This window comes from Zonotrichia leucophrys, chromosome 4A (genome assembly GCF_028769735.1).
Source record: "Zonotrichia leucophrys gambelii isolate GWCS_2022_RI chromosome 4A, RI_Zleu_2.0, whole genome shotgun sequence".
Classification (NCBI taxonomy): Eukaryota; Metazoa; Chordata; class Aves; order Passeriformes; family Passerellidae; genus Zonotrichia; species Zonotrichia leucophrys.
In genome coordinates this window covers 12,264,797-12,282,723 of record NC_088174.1, presented here as the reverse complement: position 1 = coordinate 12,282,723, position 17,927 = coordinate 12,264,797, and the positions used below count along the sequence as shown (strand labels likewise).

Sequence of the window (17,927 nt, the reverse complement as noted above, 5' to 3'; positions counted from 1 at the left end):
GAGGAAGCTGTGTCTCCTCACTGAGGAGGAGAAAATGGGATATATTCTGTCAATGATTCCCTTTCCCATGGGCTGGGGAGCTGCTGGCTGTCACTGACCTTAGGGAGGGGCATTGTTGAGCTAAAGCTGGGCTAGGACAGTTGGCTGATGTTACCATGGGTAAAATTCTTCCACATTGCAACAAGTAAAGTATGGAAGTACCAGGGTGAAGATGCTGTTGAGGAACACACTGTCCATATGACTTCTTTTAGAAGTTCACAGGACTAAAAGTACCAAACCAAAAGAAAGGAGGAAATGATGTGTGTGGCCAAAAAACTGCCCCAGGCAATTGTGTATTGCCAATTTGAAGTTGTAGCTTCCAAGGATGGTGTCATAGACACCTGCCAATATGAACAGCTTTAACTGGAACCCAGAGTTCACAGTGGAGCAGGTTACAGGAGGGAAAAGAAAAATGGGCCAGTTTTCAGGCTGCATTCCCTGGGGAGTGCTCAAGCCCCTGCCACAGGAGCAGGAGTGCTGCCATGCATGTTGTCATCTTCAGTGAGGTCAGGTGGAGATTTTGATCAAGCTGGAATTGGTTTTATTCCCAAGAATACTCTGGATGTGGTGCTTTAAAACCTCCCTGGCTACAGGGGCTAGTCCCAGACTTTAAACTGAGCATCTGCTTAAGAGCCTTGTGCTCACCTGCCTGCCAGCGCAGCAGCTCCTTTTCCACATGAGCACTGCTGGATCAGCTCAGGTCAGGGAAGAGCTTCTGGCCCTCAGCACTGAAGCTCTGCTGCACTTAGAGGACCTGCCTAACACAATGGAGGGTACTGAAGTGGTTGAGATCTTTGTGGCCTGTTGTTCTGTCCCAAAGAGAACGTGGCTCCTTTTAGCACAGGTGGGATCTTGTCGCTCTAGTCCACCTGAGCCATCTCATCTGTTGTGACATAATCATGTTGTGGCATTAATGAGTTTGGTGTCCTCTTGGTGCCATTCATATGGAGCACAGACTTAGATCCTTCTCCAAAATGGCTTTTGCCTGAACTCTGTTGGCACTCTGAAACCAACCCCAAATGTGCAGGATGCCTGACCAACTGAGTGTACTGCAGCAGAGATACCTCACCTGACTGAATGGTGCCTTTGGTCTAACCTGAGACCCACTGGCTGTGCTAACATGGAGCTCAGGGCAGGCTGATGGTGGTGCAGCAGTGCAGCTAATGGAGTTACCTGCTAATGGGGTTACCTGCTTCCAGGTCCTGAAGCTGCAGTGTACCTTGGAGTCTCTCTACAGCATTGCAGTGTAGGCATAAGGAAGCTGAGATGTGTATTTGGGAATGAGAAGTCTGTTTAATTTGGGCCTGCCCTAATTGCTGGCATGAAATCCTTAATTGTGTCATTAAACTATAAAGATCATCAATATGCTTTGATCTGACAAATAAAGATGCCTTGTATTCAGGATGAGTCACAAATCTGTGAGTCAGGAGAAGCGAATGGATGGCAAATAAATGGCAATAAATGAATAGATTGGAGAGCACAGCATTTTGATGTGACTAATCAAATTGTCTAAAAGGATTGAAGTGTGATGCAAGGCTTTGATGGGAAATCCAAGACGGAGCTTTTTAACTAATACTTTGTTTTTCTTCTTTCTGTACACAGACAACGTTTCCTGTGACTCCATCGCTTGCAACAAGCCCCACAATGGCTTTTAGTCCCTACCTGAGTCATGTTTCTCCTGGGATGGGCTTAGTTCCTGCAGAGCTTTTACCAAATACTCCTGTCCTGGTTTCTGGAAATCCTACTGTTACAGTACCGGGAGGCTCTGCTGGGCAGAAACTGATGCGTACGGATAAACTGGAGGTATTTGGACATCTGATACAATACTGCTGACAGGCATGAACAGGACATGTGCTCCCAGCTGTTGCTCTCTGCTAAAATGACCTGATGCAGCACAGTACAGAGCTGAACTTGCAGCTTTGCTAGCACAGGGCTGCTGCTCTCTGCCCGAGCAGACGCTTTTGCGGGGCCTTTTCCCAAATCCATCCCAAATGGAAATCTGGGAAAACTCACTCCTCTGGTATCAGTGGGTTTTAGAGCAGGGTTAGGATTGTGTTTTTTATGTGATCTGCCATGCTTAAAAAAACCCCAAAAAGCCAAGTAGATGGTCTCCTCTTAAATTCTGTTGGGTGGGAGATGTTTTGGAGATGATAGATGTTTCCCTTTTCTAGAGATGGGCTTATTGAGCTTTTACAGAAAACTTTAAGCGTTACACTGGTGGGAGTGGAGAATGTGTGGTGTTGGAAAGACATCTCTCCCTCCCCAGTTGGCTGGACATGCTGGGACTTAACAGTGGAGCAGTTGTAAATGTCTTTCAAAGCCTAAGCAGAGACTCTGCAGGAGATAAGGGCTGAGGACCTGAATTCAGAGGCCCCTGCAGGTGTAAATTATAACACAGGAAGATAGCAGAGAAGGGTGTAATTTCAAAACACATTGTTTTGTGTTATGTACTTTATCTTGCCTTGCTGACATCTCGCCTTTCCCCACACTCAGTCTGATTGCACATTGGTATGTGAGCTACGCCCCTTGCTGTATTATTCAACAACTTCTCTCTGACAAGAAACCTTGCAGATTTTTTGTGAAACCTTTTTGTCTGTTTCTGATGCTTCAGTGGTCATAACTTAGGAGGATCTGTGAGATCCTAGTACAACTAGTAATTTTGGCAGCACCTTCGAACACATTGCTGTGTAACCAAATGTGCTGTCACGTAATGCCAGGGTCGGGGATTTATTGTGAAGGGCAGGGAGGCTATTTATGTGAAAGAGGCACCTCATGTTTAGGAAAAATGCTTGTTGCAAATAGCAGTAGCATGTAACATTTAAAATTAAATGTCTTGCCTAAGAGTGTGCTCCATAACAAATACATAATCCAGGTGAGACACAAATGGCAGAGTTATTAACATTTAAGCTTTAGAGGCAGGGGAGGAATCCTGACCTGCAAAAGTTTTGTCCAAATGCCATTGATTTTCTGTGGTCACTTTCCATTCTGCACAAATTCTGTACTTCACTTGCATTTGGTAATTGGCCTTATTAATGTTATGGGTCTTTTCACCTCCTGGAGCAGTTGTGAGTAGAACCACTTGCCCCTGTGTGTGTTGATATATGTGCTACCCCAGATGAGCATGGATTTAGAAGATACACATGGCTTAATGTGGCCAACTGAACTGATATTCTGTGTTGAAAATACTGAATGAAAAGTAACTTCATGTTCTGCTCAACAATGTGACTTTCTTTTAAGGTTTGTCGAGAGTTTCAGCGTGGAAATTGCACACGTGGTGAGAATGATTGCCGCTATGCTCACCCTATAGATATTGCAATGATAGACACAAATGAAAATACTGTTACAGTTTGCATGGATTACATCAAAGGTCGATGCTCTAGGGAGAAATGCAAGTACTTTCATCCTCCTGCACACCTGCAAGCCAAAATCAAGGCAGCTCAACACCAGGTGAACCAGACAGCTGCAGCTGCAATGGTAAGTAGAGCTCCTCTCAAGCTGCATTTCCATTGCTAAGAGATTCCACGTGTCATATGTGTCATTTGTGGAAAAGCAGAGAGCTTTGTAAATGGCTGACTAGAGAGCTGAGAGCATGTGCAAAATGCATTCCATCTCTTCATCCTGTCTCTGTGCTCACCACAGCATGAAGCCCTCAGTGGCACAGTGCATCTCACCAGGTAGGGATGTGGTGCCCAGCCCTGTGATTTGCTGACATGACATTGTGATGTGACATGAATGCAAGTGCAGCAGCACCCAACACCTTCCCTGGCTGAGTCATAGGGGTCAGTTCAGCTTCCTCAATACACAATATATCCTTTTCAGGGAGAACCTGGCCTGTTCTCTGCAAAAAGCAGATGGTGTCAGTTGTCTGAGCTTGGCCACTACTTTTGCCAAGACTTAGTAAAATTATAAGACACAAAACAAGGGTGACTTCCTGACCTGTTTAATGCTTTGGACTTTGGAGAGATGGTCCCACTTGCATTTTAAGTTGAATTGTGGCTACTTATATCTACATTTCTGAACATGAGTCAAGGAAGTCTCACCAGGTGGCTCCTAGCTCATATAAATGTTTGCCACTCTGTTGAGTTGGGTTTAATGGGACCTGTTAATTCCAGAGATAAGAGAGCTGGGGAGGGAATAAGCTGCCCAAGGGATCTTATCCTTATGCATAAATTCCTGATGTGGGAGGTAAAGAAGGTGAAGGGAAGCTCTTCCCTGTGGTGCCCAATGAAAAGATAAGAAGCAATGGGTACAAATTGAAATTCTGGACATTCCATTTAAACATAAGGAAAAACTTATTTACCAAAGAAAGATCTAGCACTACAAAAGGATTCTCCGTCCTAGTAGATACTGAGAACCTGTATCTGAACCTGAATGGAGTCACAAGCAAGCTGTTGACCCTGCTTTGAGCAGAATGTTGGTCTAGCTGATCTCTAGAGGTCCCTTCCATCTCTTCTATGATTTTTTAAAATTTTTCTAATTAATATTAAAAAGACTCTTGCTTCCTCTTTGATTTAGAATTAAGGCCACTAAAATGTTTCTAAATACCTTTTCATTTTTTTAAGGTAGTAGAGGAGGTTGCTTTTAATTCATAATGAAATTTAATGCAGAGCCAAGGCAGTTCTAGAAATTAAACAAGTGCCCTCCTTGTAGCACCAATATTACCTGGAATGCAATTTGAGCAATTAATTTGTACTGCAGTATTTATTTGTCCTGCAGAGTTTATTTATTAGTTTCCTTACTGTTTTTATTATTGTTGAAATAAGAGTCCAGCTCTGTTGAAAAATAACCTTCTGAAACGAAACTCTTGTGTTCTTCACAATTGAATCTTTACTTTTTCACTAATTATCTAGGACACTGCTACTTAACCAAAGCCAATGCATGTTTTATTCATCCAGCTGGCTTCTCTTAAAAATGTAATTAACCCTATTTGTATGCTGTTAACGAGAACCTTTAAAATATTTATTGATGGCTTGTTGCATCACCCCTGCTACCAAAACAGCCTACATTATTCATTGACTTTTCAAGGTTTGATGCATTTACTGTACCTGTTGAGGTGTAAGACTTTATTAAAGGGAAGAAAGGCCCTCCATTTTCTTGGAGGGAAAAACAGATGCTAGGCTATGGGTCTGTGTTGTAAAACAGATTTAGAATGACTTCAAATCTAAATTCAGCATTTCTGAGGGACCCAATCCTGCAGTTACTTGATGTGCACAAGTAGCAGCTTTTCTCACTCCTGCTTGGCTGAAGTCAGTGCAGCACTGGATGAACTGGATAAGGCTCTGTCCCCAGTTCAGGGCAGCTCTAAAGCATGTGCTTGAAGCTCCCTCCTTTTCCAGTGGTCCTTCCCCCTCCACGAGTGCTCTGCTGGCCTCTGCATGGTGTGTGGCTGCAGCATGAGGGCTGGAGCCCAGTCCCTGTGCAGGTGCTGATCCCTGAGTGCTCCTGCCCTGCCGTGCCAGCTGATGTGACAAAGCTCCAAAGCACGTGTCCTGTGATGACATTTCTTTACTTTTAAACCTTACCGAGGCAAAATAACTGACTTGCCACTAGGCCAGGTAATTACCCAGCCACCCCATGTTGTGCATGCCTCGTCTTTTTAATAGATTGTATAACGCATTCACTTTTTAATTTTTTTTTCTCTTCGCCTTCCCAAATTGTTGCTCTCTCTTGACACACCTCTGCTTGCTGTTTTTGTTACTGTGCTTGATCCCCCTCCCCGGCCCATGTCCATCATGTGCTCGCTGCCTGCTAATTAAGACTCAGCCAGCTGTCAGATCACTGAAGCGACCGCTCGAGGCAACCTTTGACCTGGTACTTGGACCTTTCACCTTCTGGCTTTGCACGTAACCATCTTAATCTGCATGAAAGCCTTCTGCTCTTCTCTGTGGTGTTAGTGCCTGGGGAGACTGCCCATCCCAGCCAGAAATGTTCAGTGTGCGTTCAGACATGCCAATCCTGTGCCCCACATACCATCCATTAACGTCTGAGCTTTGCCTCCCGAAGCCTGGATGTGTTTTGGAGACAGTGAATAATCTCGTGGGGAGGCAGCTCTGGCTTTTGAAGTGTTTTTCCGAACGCTGGCAGCTTTGGAAGTCACAAGATGCAATGTTTGAGGGAGAATTTAAGCATTTAGCTCATAAGGTCTGCAATGTGCTCTAAATGCCAGAGGACTGGGTGGTTACAGGACAGATCCAGTAACTTTTCTTTGTATTCCCAACATCACAGCCTTGCCTGGCAGTGCCATGCTGGTTACTGCCCTGCACAAGAGCATTCTGTGTAGTGGACACTACTGAGATTTAGGGGGAAGAGGGCTAAACAGCATCCTTGGGGATCTGTGCTGGGAACTGAAGCAGGTGCAGTGTGGGACTTAGCTGTCCCTTCAGCTGGCTCTGTCTGTAGTTCATCCCCCATTCCCCACTGGGATAGTGTCACCAAAGGCACCTTACTCTGGGTACCTTTTGCTTCAGTCTCAAGCATGGAATCTGCTCCCTGAGCTTCTGCCTGCAAGCTGTCCTCATATATCCTGGCCTTGGTTGTTTTATGATTCAAATAATATGTTTTACTTGCCTTTATGATGCTCATAGTGAGGCAAAAGCTATCCCCCTCACAGTGCTGTCAGTCCTGGCTCCATAGAAGACAATGCCTTCCTGTTTTCCCAAAGAATAAGGGACACAATACATTTTAAAAGAAAGAGCTCCTGTTGCCCAGCTATAGCAGGGAGAGGGAAGAGTGGACACATGGGAGCTGTGAAACCATCAAGCTGATTGATTCTCGTTCCCAGAGCTAGGGAGGAGAAGCTGATCTTCTCCCCTTCCTCTCCAAAGACTTATTTTTGGGTTTAAGTAGTCAAGAGGCTTCCTTATCAGAGTTTTAGGCAGCAGCAGTAGGAAGCCCTGCTAGGGCCCAGCTTCTGGCAGCAGTGGTGGAATGATGCTGTGAATGGCACCACAGCCTCTCACTCACTCTGCTCACAGCTGACACAGGACCTGCACAGCTGCCCTCTCCAAGGGCCACCACTCTGAGGAGACACAGTCTGGCAGAGAGGGGGAGAGCCCATAACTGCTCCCCCACTGAACAAACCCTCTGAGAGAAGCTGCTTGTATGAGCCTTCCTGCTCTGACCCATCAAAGGTTGGCAGCCACTTGTTAGGATATGTCACCTCCTCTGAACCCTTCATGGGTGATAAGAGCATGTTTGGTCTTCAGAGGAAACTGCTCACTTGGCTTCTGCTGCTTGCCAGGGAACGGGTGCTACCTCTGCCCTCTCTCAGATAATTCTGTTTGTCATGCCTGGCAGCAGACCCAGCCCCTCCTTGCTGAGTGCAGAAGGGTGAAAGTGTGATCTAGTCCCAGGAGATAGAGATCTGAGGGGAACTTTGAGGTACAATTAAATTATTTGTTGCAAAGATTTAATCCAGTTCTTGTCTTGTAAAAAATAACGAGACGTTTGTAAACCAGCACGTGGGAAATTCTGACTTTAGCATGAAGTGTGTTTTTATGTGTCAGTCTTGCTGAAGAATTGCTTTCCATGCCATGCAGAGCAGTGGCACAAGCCTCTTTGTTCAGATTCTCATTTGAGCAGGAATGTGGCTTTCCCAGCCTAAAAATGGGAGGCTGCCTGGCATTTAATTAGTGGAAATTGTTAGTTTGGATCGGTGCAGGACTATCACATGGATTCTGGACTGAATTAACCCTTTCACTGGTGCAGATGGCCAGATCCTGCTGCAAAGGCTGTGTACCCATGTATGCAAATACACAGGGAAAAAATAAAGTTAGGAAAAGTTACTGTCCAGGAGCTGCTGCTGTAGTTATGGTGGTCAGAGCTTGTCCAGAGGGAAAGCACAAGCAGCTGGATGAGGTAAACTCATCAAGTTCTTTGCTAGGAGGGTTTAGTCTAATTCCTCTGCAGGAGTGTGACACTGGCTACAGAATTTGGTGGTGAGGAGTGTCTGTTGCCTTTTGTATATCCTGCTTGTAGGATTCCTTCAGAACTAGGACGTGGTGCAAGAAAGAAATGTTGTATCCCCTGGAGCTGCTACAATTCCTGCAGGTCCTGGGTGATACAAAAATTGTAGCCTGTGTCAAATGAGAGACATTGTTTTGTGCTGTGTCCCTGCCAGCCTCCCCTGCAGCAGCTGTATGGGCCCAGCTTCATCATGTGCAGTTTTAGATGCCTCTTCAAGGCATTATAGATGGACCTTTCAGTGAGCATATTCCTGAGGCTCTTACCTCAGCACACAGGCTGGAAAAGGGCTGAAGCCAGATTGTTCTGTGTCCTTGGGCCCTCCTACACCTTGGTATCTAAAATAAGATCAGTTGGCAACAGGAGGAGCCCATACATCTTCCTGTATCCTGTGGGAACACTCCTGCAGCTGCTGGGCTGGAGGGGATCTGCTTCAAACCAGCAGCAGATCAGGATGGGTTCCTCACTCCCCTGCCCACAGAGCCCACATGAGAGCTGCACATCCCATGGCACAGGAGCTGCTGCAGAGTGCTTGTTTCTTTAGAACACTCTGGAAATATTGCATTTATTTGTGTTTCTCCACCTGGCTGCTGTTGAGGGAGCAACAGTGAGGTTGCCATTGTTCCTTTCTTTCCCTTGCTCCCACGGGACTGTAGCTGGTTAGGAGGAAGGGTGATGCTGGAGAGGTGATGGGATAGTCTGATGTGTCTTGACATCCCTGGGGCCTGCTGTTATCTCCTCTGACTGCAGTGCTGTGCTTTGGAATTGTCCTGTGATGTGCCAGGACAAGACAGCAAGGTCTCAAAGCCTTCAGCTGTTCTGCTCTTGGCACTGCCATTGTGGGGTTTGGGCTGGTGACAGCCTTTGGCCAAGAAGCAGGGAGTCAAAAGTCCATTATGTGCCTGGTGCAGTTGCTTTGCTATAATTAGTACATTCTTCTTCTGAGGCAGATTTTGGAAGTGTCTGAAAAGGGTTATTTAGCAATTGGAAACCATAAGGAGCATGAATTCAAGTAGCAAGTTCTTGAGTTGTTCTAAAGCTGTAAAACCTCTGTGATGTACATGAAACTACTCCAGACTGTGTAAGCTGCAGCTCTATCCTGTGCCTGGAGGAACGTTCACGTAGCCATCATTAAATAGACAAGTGGTAGATAACAGGCAGATTTAACACAGATACCAATGAAAGCTTACCTAGAAATGAAAACTCGTACATCATCCTAAAATATGGATCTTAAGTAAAAGATTTTGGTGTCTGTGTCTGAGAATATTGTCCCATCTTTGACTTCTGTCTTTTGGTAGCAGCCAGAAGAAATCTGGGAAAATTAAATCCTGGTGCTGAGTGGATGCCCACCAGCATAGGCAAAGGATGTGTGCATGTCTGAGGGCAGTTTTGCAAATGCAATTTCTTCTCATTTTCTTTTTTAATATTAAAACCACCCAAAAGCAACCATGTGAGTAGAGATAGGATGGAGTAATGTTTTGCCTGGAAGTATGTTGCTTAACATTTCTCAGATGAGCAGTCTCCTATAGCAAATTAAAGTGAAACCTGTTTCTAGATGGCGACAAACTGTTGCAAGCTTTCACTTACATTCTGTTGTGTGTTGAACTTCATAATGCTTTAAAATCTCTTTACTTGTGTCTTTCCTTCCGAGTATTGTGTGTTTGTAGCTTTAACCCTTCATTAGCCAAACCTTGTCCATTGCCTACTATTCATTTGTGACCTATTAAAATAAAAGTAGGAGTGATAACCCTGTTTTTCAGCCATTGCTTTGCTACATGATACAGACTAACAACTAGTCAGAAATGACCTGATTCTGCATGACTTCCACGTGCGTAAATCTCATTGACGTCAATGGGAGTGTTACGTGCAAAAGGACTGCGGGGCATAATTAAAAAGGACCCTTTTCTATCACAATGTGGAGAAAAAAGTGTGGTTTCTTACTTGGGTACAATGAAAAGCTGTAAATCATTAGAAACATTCCTGTCTCTTAAGAACCTGACATACTACTTTGCTGTTGAGACATGCTTGGATGAATGATGAGTAACTCACTGAGAAAAGTTCCTGAGTTGGGTTAATGCTTTTTACCAAGTCTGATCATGAAACAGGTTTGACGGGCTGGAAGAAGCCCGGTGGTGTGATAGAATGAAAAGAAGGGATTTGTCAATGGCTTTTTCCACTGTTAATAATGAGTGAGCAGTATTTGACTGATGGAGGCCACCTTCTATAAAGTGGGATCTGGTCCAAATCTGCTGGTGGTGGGCCGTGCCTCTGGTGTGAGCAGTGGAGAATCAGGCCTGGTCTTGACCATGTTGCTCAGCCTCTCTACTAACAAGTGGAAATGCATTTTATTGTGAATGTAAAGTTATGTGTGTAATTGGCAACAGCTACAGCTTTACCATCTGGACACATGGGTTGGCTGCACAGTGTGCACGCTTCCACACATGCACACATACATGTAGGCAGGTGTTGAACCAGAGGCAAGCATCCATTTTTTTTTCCATGGTATTTGTTGCTTATGCTAATCTTCTTGGGTTTTCAATAGTCATCTACTATATTTTTCTGTTTCTTTTGGGGTTTTTAATGCTTGTTGCCTGCAACTGCTCTTTGTAGCATCCTGTCCAGGTGACCACCTCTCCCCTTCCTTTTCCCGGTGCTTTTTTCTCCCTCTGTACCCAAGTCAGTCCTGCTGAAAAGCTCCTTAGCATCCCTCCTCTTTCTGGACTCTGCCCCTCCTCCTGGTGCCTTCACTAACTGCTTACCTAGTGAAGCTGTTGTTTCACCTCCTGCTCCTACTGTGACTTAGCTGCTCTTCTCTCTCCTGTCTCGCTAAGTTGATAGAGTTGCAGGTGATTTGCAGCCAAGACCCCCTGTTATTTATTGCATGCTTGACCTACATCTGGGCCCCTTTATTTACTCCACTTGTCTTTAATGACTCCCTTATCCACAGGCCCTGCCGCCTGGTGCACTTCAACCTTTACCAAAGAGGCCAGCACTTGAAAAAAACAATGGTGCCACCACAGTCTTTAACCCAAGCGTTTTCCACTACCAACAGGCTCTAGCCAACATGCAGTTGCAACAGCCTACATTCATCCCTACAGGTAAGTGTGTCCTTGCTTTCCCATCATCATGGTTGTTTATTTTATGACCTTGGTGTTCAGCTAATGAGCAGTTTTGTAAGAGTCTTTAGCAAAAGAATATTGGTGTGTAGTTTCATGTTAAAAATGGATGAAAAATTAACATCTGTTGTTTGACTTTTTTCCCTTCACCTACTACAATTTAGAGCTTTTCACATGTAAAGATCCTTCTTAGCCCTTTTTGTGTGGTTTGGGGTTTTTTTTTAAGCAGTCAAACTAAGAAAAATGTCTGCATGTTTCTTGAATTCATACTTTCTGTTTTTCCTCCTTATGGTTCAACTGGTTAATCCCAAATTAATTCTTTGACTCTTGTGTAGTGCTCTTTTGGACTCATGTTAAAATGTCTATAGACCTCTATGGCTGCTCTTTTGAGGCTGTAGGCACCTCCCTGAGCTTGTATCTCACTGACCTACATATTGCAGCAGCTGTGATGTTTATAGAGGGAATGGTTAGTCTTTAGTAAATACAAATTATATAATCCTCTTTAAAGGCATATATTTCCCTCTTCCTTGTCTTTTGACTAGTACAATACCCTAAGCTTTTTAAAAGCAATTTAACTCCCAGCTTTTATTGTACCTTTAAGGTCTCAGAGTTAAATTGAAAGATGCAGTTCAGTAATTCTTATAGAACTGGAAATATTAATGTGGCAGATGTGACTGTCTTCTGACTGGCCAATTAACTGCAGCCAAATGGAAAACAAAACCTGCTTGGAGTGGAAAGTATTATAAGTGGCTGAATTAGGAATATTTCAGATAGCTCATATTTTAGTATCATTATTATCGTTCAGAGTACCATAGGAAAATTAATGCCCTGTGTTTTTAATGTTTAATGCTGTATTTACTTATCAGATGATGCTTACAAAAATACACAGAGTGTTTCTCTGGGCTGACCCCTGGAGGTGAACACACAGTGGACTTGCACCTTGGCACTGTTGTTCTTTGGGGTCAGGGGAAAAACTTTTGAGACAATCTGGTCCTGAGAGCAAGGTGGGGTGTGGGTCCAGGGGGCAGGGACCTAAACCCTGTGCTCATGTGGCCTTTCTGTTATGAGAGCCCTTGGAAACACTCAGAACTCAGCAGCTACCAAGATGTTCTTCCAGGGAAGCAGAATCTCATGCAGAGAGATGGAGTAGTGGCCTTTTACCTTGTGCTCTGCAAAACCTTGGAAAGGCTGGGCTCAGCTGACCTTAGCACAGCTCTGACAGGTGCCAAGTGAAATACTTCTTCAGGAAACATGGACACCTTGGGGAATGCCAAGTCCCCAGCTGGCTACACACTGCTCCTCCTCAAGGTCACAGTTGCCAAAGTTGACATTAGGACAGGAATTTCTGATGGAGCACCATAAATCAGCTGTGCCCAGTCCTCGCTGCGCTGGTACTGAGATCATGGCAATGAAATTACACACAGGGCTGATGCATAACAGGGCTGCTTACTGGCACCTGCTCTGTCTGAAGACATTAATGCTGGGCAGAGCAGCAAATTTCCAGTCAGAGAACGGGTCTGTGATGAATTTATGTTGCACATCAGGCTCCAGCTCTGGGCTCAGCCTTGGCAGTGCTCAGGGAGCAAAGCAGAGAGGTGGCACGTCGCAGCTCTCGCTGTGGGGAGGGGAGGGGAGCTGTTGCTTTTCTTAGTATCTCCTGTTCAGTTGTTGAGAGATCAGCATCATGGGTTGCCATGGCAGGGGGGAGTCAGGCTGTCTCTTGAAAATTGCATCACCGCTGCAATTTTTTCGAGTCCAGAAAAATAAATGCTTCTTTCAGCTTAAACTAGAGACTTTGAATCACGATCCCTGGTTGCGGGAGTAAATTGCTTTTGGAAAGTCAATTTTAACATGAGTGTGACATTCTTCTAAGGGCAATTTGTTTTCTGTTGACACAATCAGAAAGAAGTCATCTTACCCAAAACCCAAAAAATCCCAAACAACCCTGATTTCTGGGATCAATCATATCATTTAATACCAAGGTGGGAGGAGTTTTTTCTCTACTACGCAAGAATTAAAGAATTAATTTGGTTTGCTATGATCTCTTTAAACTGAGTTTAAACTATTGATATACCAATATGCAGAATCTGGTTGCATGTGCTTAAATACTGAATGCTGCAAAGAGAATACCTGCTTTTTAGTTAAAGTGATATCTAACACTGAAGCTTCACTAATGAAATATCCCTTTTGTTCATCTTTCCACGCTTCAATGCATGGTGTGCAGGGTCAGTTCTGTGCATGACACCCACTGCAAGCGTTGGTAGGTTTTTCTACACAAACTTCTCAACTTTTCCTAATCTGAAAGAGACTGCAAGTTAGTATGCATCAGTGAGAACCTGGGTGGCTGAATGGTGTGGCTGTCTGTCCGCTGTCTTCTTTGAGGCTTAAATGGTTGTATCCCTTTTAATTTCTGTGCAGTGCAGTGTTTCATGTGACTTACAATAAGAGAATCCAAGGTGATGTGTTCCCACCCCTATTTAGTTCCGCTTCAGAGACAAGAATCTGTCACTTAGATGTCTTTACAACCCATTTAAGTCATCTGACACAAGGAAATAGAAGTGGGAGGATCCTGTTGGCTTATTTTTGTTTTATTTTGTATCAAGCAACAGGCGGCCTTAAGTTTGGATTTTTAGTTGTCCTTCTGAGGATATTTTAGGAGACTGGTTTAACAAGGTGCTAAGGAGGAGCACATCTGGGGTCAGCCCCTCTGCCAGAGCAGGGTGCTGCTTGTACAGCAAGAGAAAAGCAGGGTTTGGACCATGGACTGGCTGGAGAGTCATCTCTGTAGGACAGTGTTAGGTGTGCAGGTACAGGAGAGCATAGGGAGGTACCACTGCAGGTGCACGTGGGATAAAAGGAGGCAGTTTGTGCTCATCAGGGATCCACTCTGTTCAGGCTCAGCATCTGGGTCTTGATGAAACCTCTGCAGGCCTTTGAGGACCTTCCCCTCTTGTCTACAGCTGCTGGGCGCAGGAGGGCGGGTGAAAGCTGAGCTTTCATCCTCTAGCCAAGGTTATGCAAGACTACCAGCATCCAGGTGTGTGCCTGCTTTAGCCAGAGGGAGAGAGGCAGGAGCCCTGGGGGGTGCAAGGCTTTCCGAGAGCAGGTCTGGAAGCTCTGGCATGAATGGCTAAACACTCTGCTCTTGAACTTGCCTATCCCTGTAGTACAGGGAGGACACATTGCTTGCATGATGGGGAGCGGAGTCCCTCAAATGCACCTCTGCCTGTAGGAAACCCCAACCCACACGTTCCAACATCTCGTGGCTGGAGCGTTCCCAGCCACAGGCACACACTCCTTCCCTGCTGGGGCTGGCCGTGCTGCTGGGGTGGAGGGGAAGGCAAGTCTGCTTCCCCACCGCATGTTTGTGGGGATGGCTGGGCCTTCCTCTGGGCTCCTCGACCCCACAAATCCCCCTTGGGTGTGTGGGATGCCCGTGTGTGCACCAGAGCATCCCTTCCAGCACTGTGCTCTGCAGGACGTGCAGCTTCAGGAGGCTGCCAAGCTCCCTGCTGCCGTGTTGTCCTTTCGGATGCTCTTCCTGCGAATTGTAGCTGTTCAGATGCATTTGTGTATTTTCCCCCTCTCTGTCCCTTCCCCTCTCCATCCTCCCACCCTGCAAGAGGGGAGTTTTGCCAAATCCTATAGAATTAGGGTGGAAAGGGAGCATGCTGAATTTGTACGGAGAGAGCTCAGTCTGCCAGCCGCTCGTTTGCCGTGCCTCCAGCTCTGTCCCGTGCCAAAACATTGTCCCTGCTAGAGAGAGGCGAGAAAACCTGGTGAAAGGGCTGCGGCAGCCGCTGCAAAGTGCATCATGTACCTCTGGTTGCTGGCGGGGACGGGGTGGGGAGGGAAGGGGACAAGCTTTCCCAGGTGGGCGGGAGGGTGCGCTTGCCAAAATGTCCCCACCCAAAGGAACGTGCACTGGCTGTGTCTAACTCCCCACGGGTGCGAGCTGACGTGGGCTTTTGCTAGCACACCCATCCTCTCCCCCCTTTGGAAATTTGGCCCTCGGAGTCTAATACATCATTGTTCTGCTTATAAATGTACTAAGTGTTGAGAATGTTTTGGTTTTTTCCTTAATTATAATTGTAATTGGCTTTTCCCCTTCTCTCTTGTTTATTTTTTTTCCCAACGCTGTCTTGCTTTGCACTGTGATTGCATGCTGCGCCCCGATGTGTCCTTCATGACGATGTCACATGGCTTGTTGCTGTGATTCCTGCCACGCCCCCAAATCCACCACATGTTGCCATGGTTACATAAAACCAACCAAACAAACAAAATATATATACGCTCCACCCTCCTGTATGTCGCTTCCATGGTTCCCTTCCGAAAGTGCCCATGATGCACGGTGCTACGCCCACCACTGTGTCTGCAGCAACAACTCCTGCCACCAGCGTCCCCTTCGCTGCAACAGCTACCGCCAATCAGGTTTGGCCCTTTCAATGGCTTTCTTTCACGTGTTCAGATCTTGAGGACCGGGCGAGGGCTGGATCCCGTGCGGGGTCCGTCCCGCAGAGGCAGCGTGTGCGTGTGTGCGAGCGTGAGGCCGGGGATGGAGAGGGGCCGCTCCCGCCTGCCCGGCCGGGGCGTAGGGATGGGCGATTGGCAGGGCCGAGGGCTCTCCTCCAAAACCACACCTCCCCCCGGCTCCTCCAAACACAACCTGCCGAGTGTGGGGTCACGCAAGACCTGCAGCGCTTCTGCTTTCAGTCTCAAGCAGAAATACCACCCCGAGCATCCTTCCCTGTGGTATTTTGGCTTGTTCTCTCTGGACTGGAAAGTGGAAGTGGAAATATAAAGTGGCTTCCCCCACCACCACAAAATTGGACTCCAAAAAATACCAAAAAATCCCCAAACAACCAAAAATCGGGAGTGAGACTGTGAAAAGTTTTTTTTATGCCAACAGCATGTCACCCATCCCTACAGAGAGGACTCTGGATGTGCAGTACGTGCCATTGTAGCACTGCCATAAGTGTACAGGATTCCATGCATGTGTGCCAAGCCATAATTCTCTCCAAAACTTTCCTCTGAAGATACTGAGTGTGATGGCTGCTTCTGCACCAGTCCTGAACTGTATATGCACAACCTGTCCTAGTGATGCGTCCTGATAATTTGGTGTGACACAGCTTCTCCCAGTTAGACCAGAGACATTTCAAACACTTTTCAAAAAATTTTTCCCCCAGGACTAATTTTAGCATTTTTATTTGTCATGCTCTCAGGTTTAGAGCTATTGCAAAGGAATCGGGGTGTCACTTTGCTCTGTAGGAGGCTGTTATCCATGCTGAATACCAGTAATATCTCTGGGGGCATCCTCTAGGCTTTTGCTGGTGTGAGGTCATGAGGATTTCAGTAGGAGTTTTGCCTGCATAAGTCCTAGGCAGTGTTTTACTGCTCGCAGTAGGAATTGCCAGTCTTTTTCTGTGCTTTGTTGTTATTTTCAGGTAGAGCAGGTCTTACTCAGACTTGTATTGGTCATGAGAGGAAAGCAGAAATTGCTGTGCAGCGTTGCTCTGTGGCTGTGTGAGTCCTGTTTGAGCCAGATAGTTTCAGGGCATTTCTGTTTTACTTGTAGTCTATGGAGTTAAAATCCCAGTACAATCACCAGGTATTCCACAAGGCATCAGTAGTGGTGCAGCTACATTGTTCTTTAAGTGTAGCAAAATAAAGACTTGGGAGTGGATCCTGTTTTATAAGACACTGATGTACATATTAATCTAATGCTGAAGACAGAATGAACAGCCTGATCTCAAGGCAATGTTTTAATGTGTTGTGTTCTTTGTTTTTTTTGCTGTAGATATCCCAGTTATCAGTAGATGAACTGAGTAGCAGCATGTTTGTTTCACAGATGTAGAAGTTCCCGATAGAACAGTAAGTTCCTTTTTGGTATTTCTCTTTATGGTGAATTGATTTGTACATGGGCACTGCATCCCCTAAGCACAGGGCTGGCTCAGGCAGAGGGACTGAGCCCATGGGACCCCATTGGCTTCATGCTCTGCTGACTCCACCGGAATTCAGCTGCTGCAGCACAGACACAGACCAGCCCTGTGGTGTATAATGAGTTTCCTGTGTCTCAGGTCCCTGTGTTGTGGTGGTCACAGCCTCTCTGTGCATCCCCCAGCCCCATGGCTCTGTTTACAGGTTTACAGGGCTCTGCACAGCTCTCAGCTGCCTGCAGATACCTCAGGGATTTGCAGTGCTGATGGCAAAGACTGCTCTGGTAATGAGTCAGCTGAAAAGGTGTAACTTCTCTTTTGCTGTCAGTGACATATTTTCTTTCCTGGGGTAAGCAGGATTGGGTCAGCAGCAGCTGCTGTGCATCTGCAAGACTGGCTCAGTCTGGGCAGAACTCTGCTGGTCTGCTGCAGAGAGGGCCTGGCTCATGGTGGGTTGGAGACCAGAATAAATGTCATGAGCAACATAGTCTTCACTTCACCTGCAGATCCTGGGCTTCCCTAAGATGATAGTTTTCTCTGAGGGGAGTGATGAAGGAATTTGACCTTGGAGTTACAGAGTAGTATTTCACAGCCATAGCAGCAGTGTCATTTTTCCATTGCTTTTCTTTGTGAATTTTAGCCAATGTTCATGAGCTCTGGGTAGTTTCAGTTCTTGGCTGTGTGTTTTTTTACCTCAAGAGACTTCAACCAATTTAACAAGAGGTCTTTCTCAAAGCAGCCATTTCGTATATGCAGATATGCAAACCCATTTCTTCCTTAGGTCACATATTACAGGCAAGTCCTTAAATACTGGAAATTAATTTGGCAAGCAATTCAGTAATGATATCTATTAGCAATCAACAGAAGCTACTTT

General features: G+C 45.8%; 1 protein-coding gene across 18 annotated transcripts in view; it reads left to right on the top strand.

Annotated features, from left to right (window-relative positions):
* The window catches only part of MBNL3 (muscleblind like splicing regulator 3), a 92,357-nt gene that overhangs the window by 66,309 nt on the left and 8,121 nt on the right, over positions 1–17,927 (top strand). For 10 of the 18 annotated variants that reach the window (XM_064712567.1, XM_064712569.1, XM_064712563.1 and 7 more), the window contains 6 exons: positions 1,642–1,842; positions 3,277–3,513; positions 10,949–11,099; positions 13,342–13,377; positions 15,454–15,548; positions 16,915–16,988. In XM_064712567.1, the coding sequence (XP_064568637.1) occupies positions 1,642–1,842; positions 3,277–3,513; positions 10,949–11,099; positions 13,342–13,377; positions 15,454–15,548; positions 16,915–16,971 (777 nt within the window). In that variant the 3' untranslated portion in view covers positions 16,972–16,988. The remainder of the gene's footprint in view (positions 1–1,641; positions 1,843–3,276; positions 3,514–10,948; positions 11,100–13,341; positions 13,378–15,453; positions 15,549–16,914; positions 16,989–17,927) is intronic. The other 8 variants (XM_064712570.1, XM_064712571.1, XM_064712579.1 and 5 more) reach the window with 5 other exon arrangements.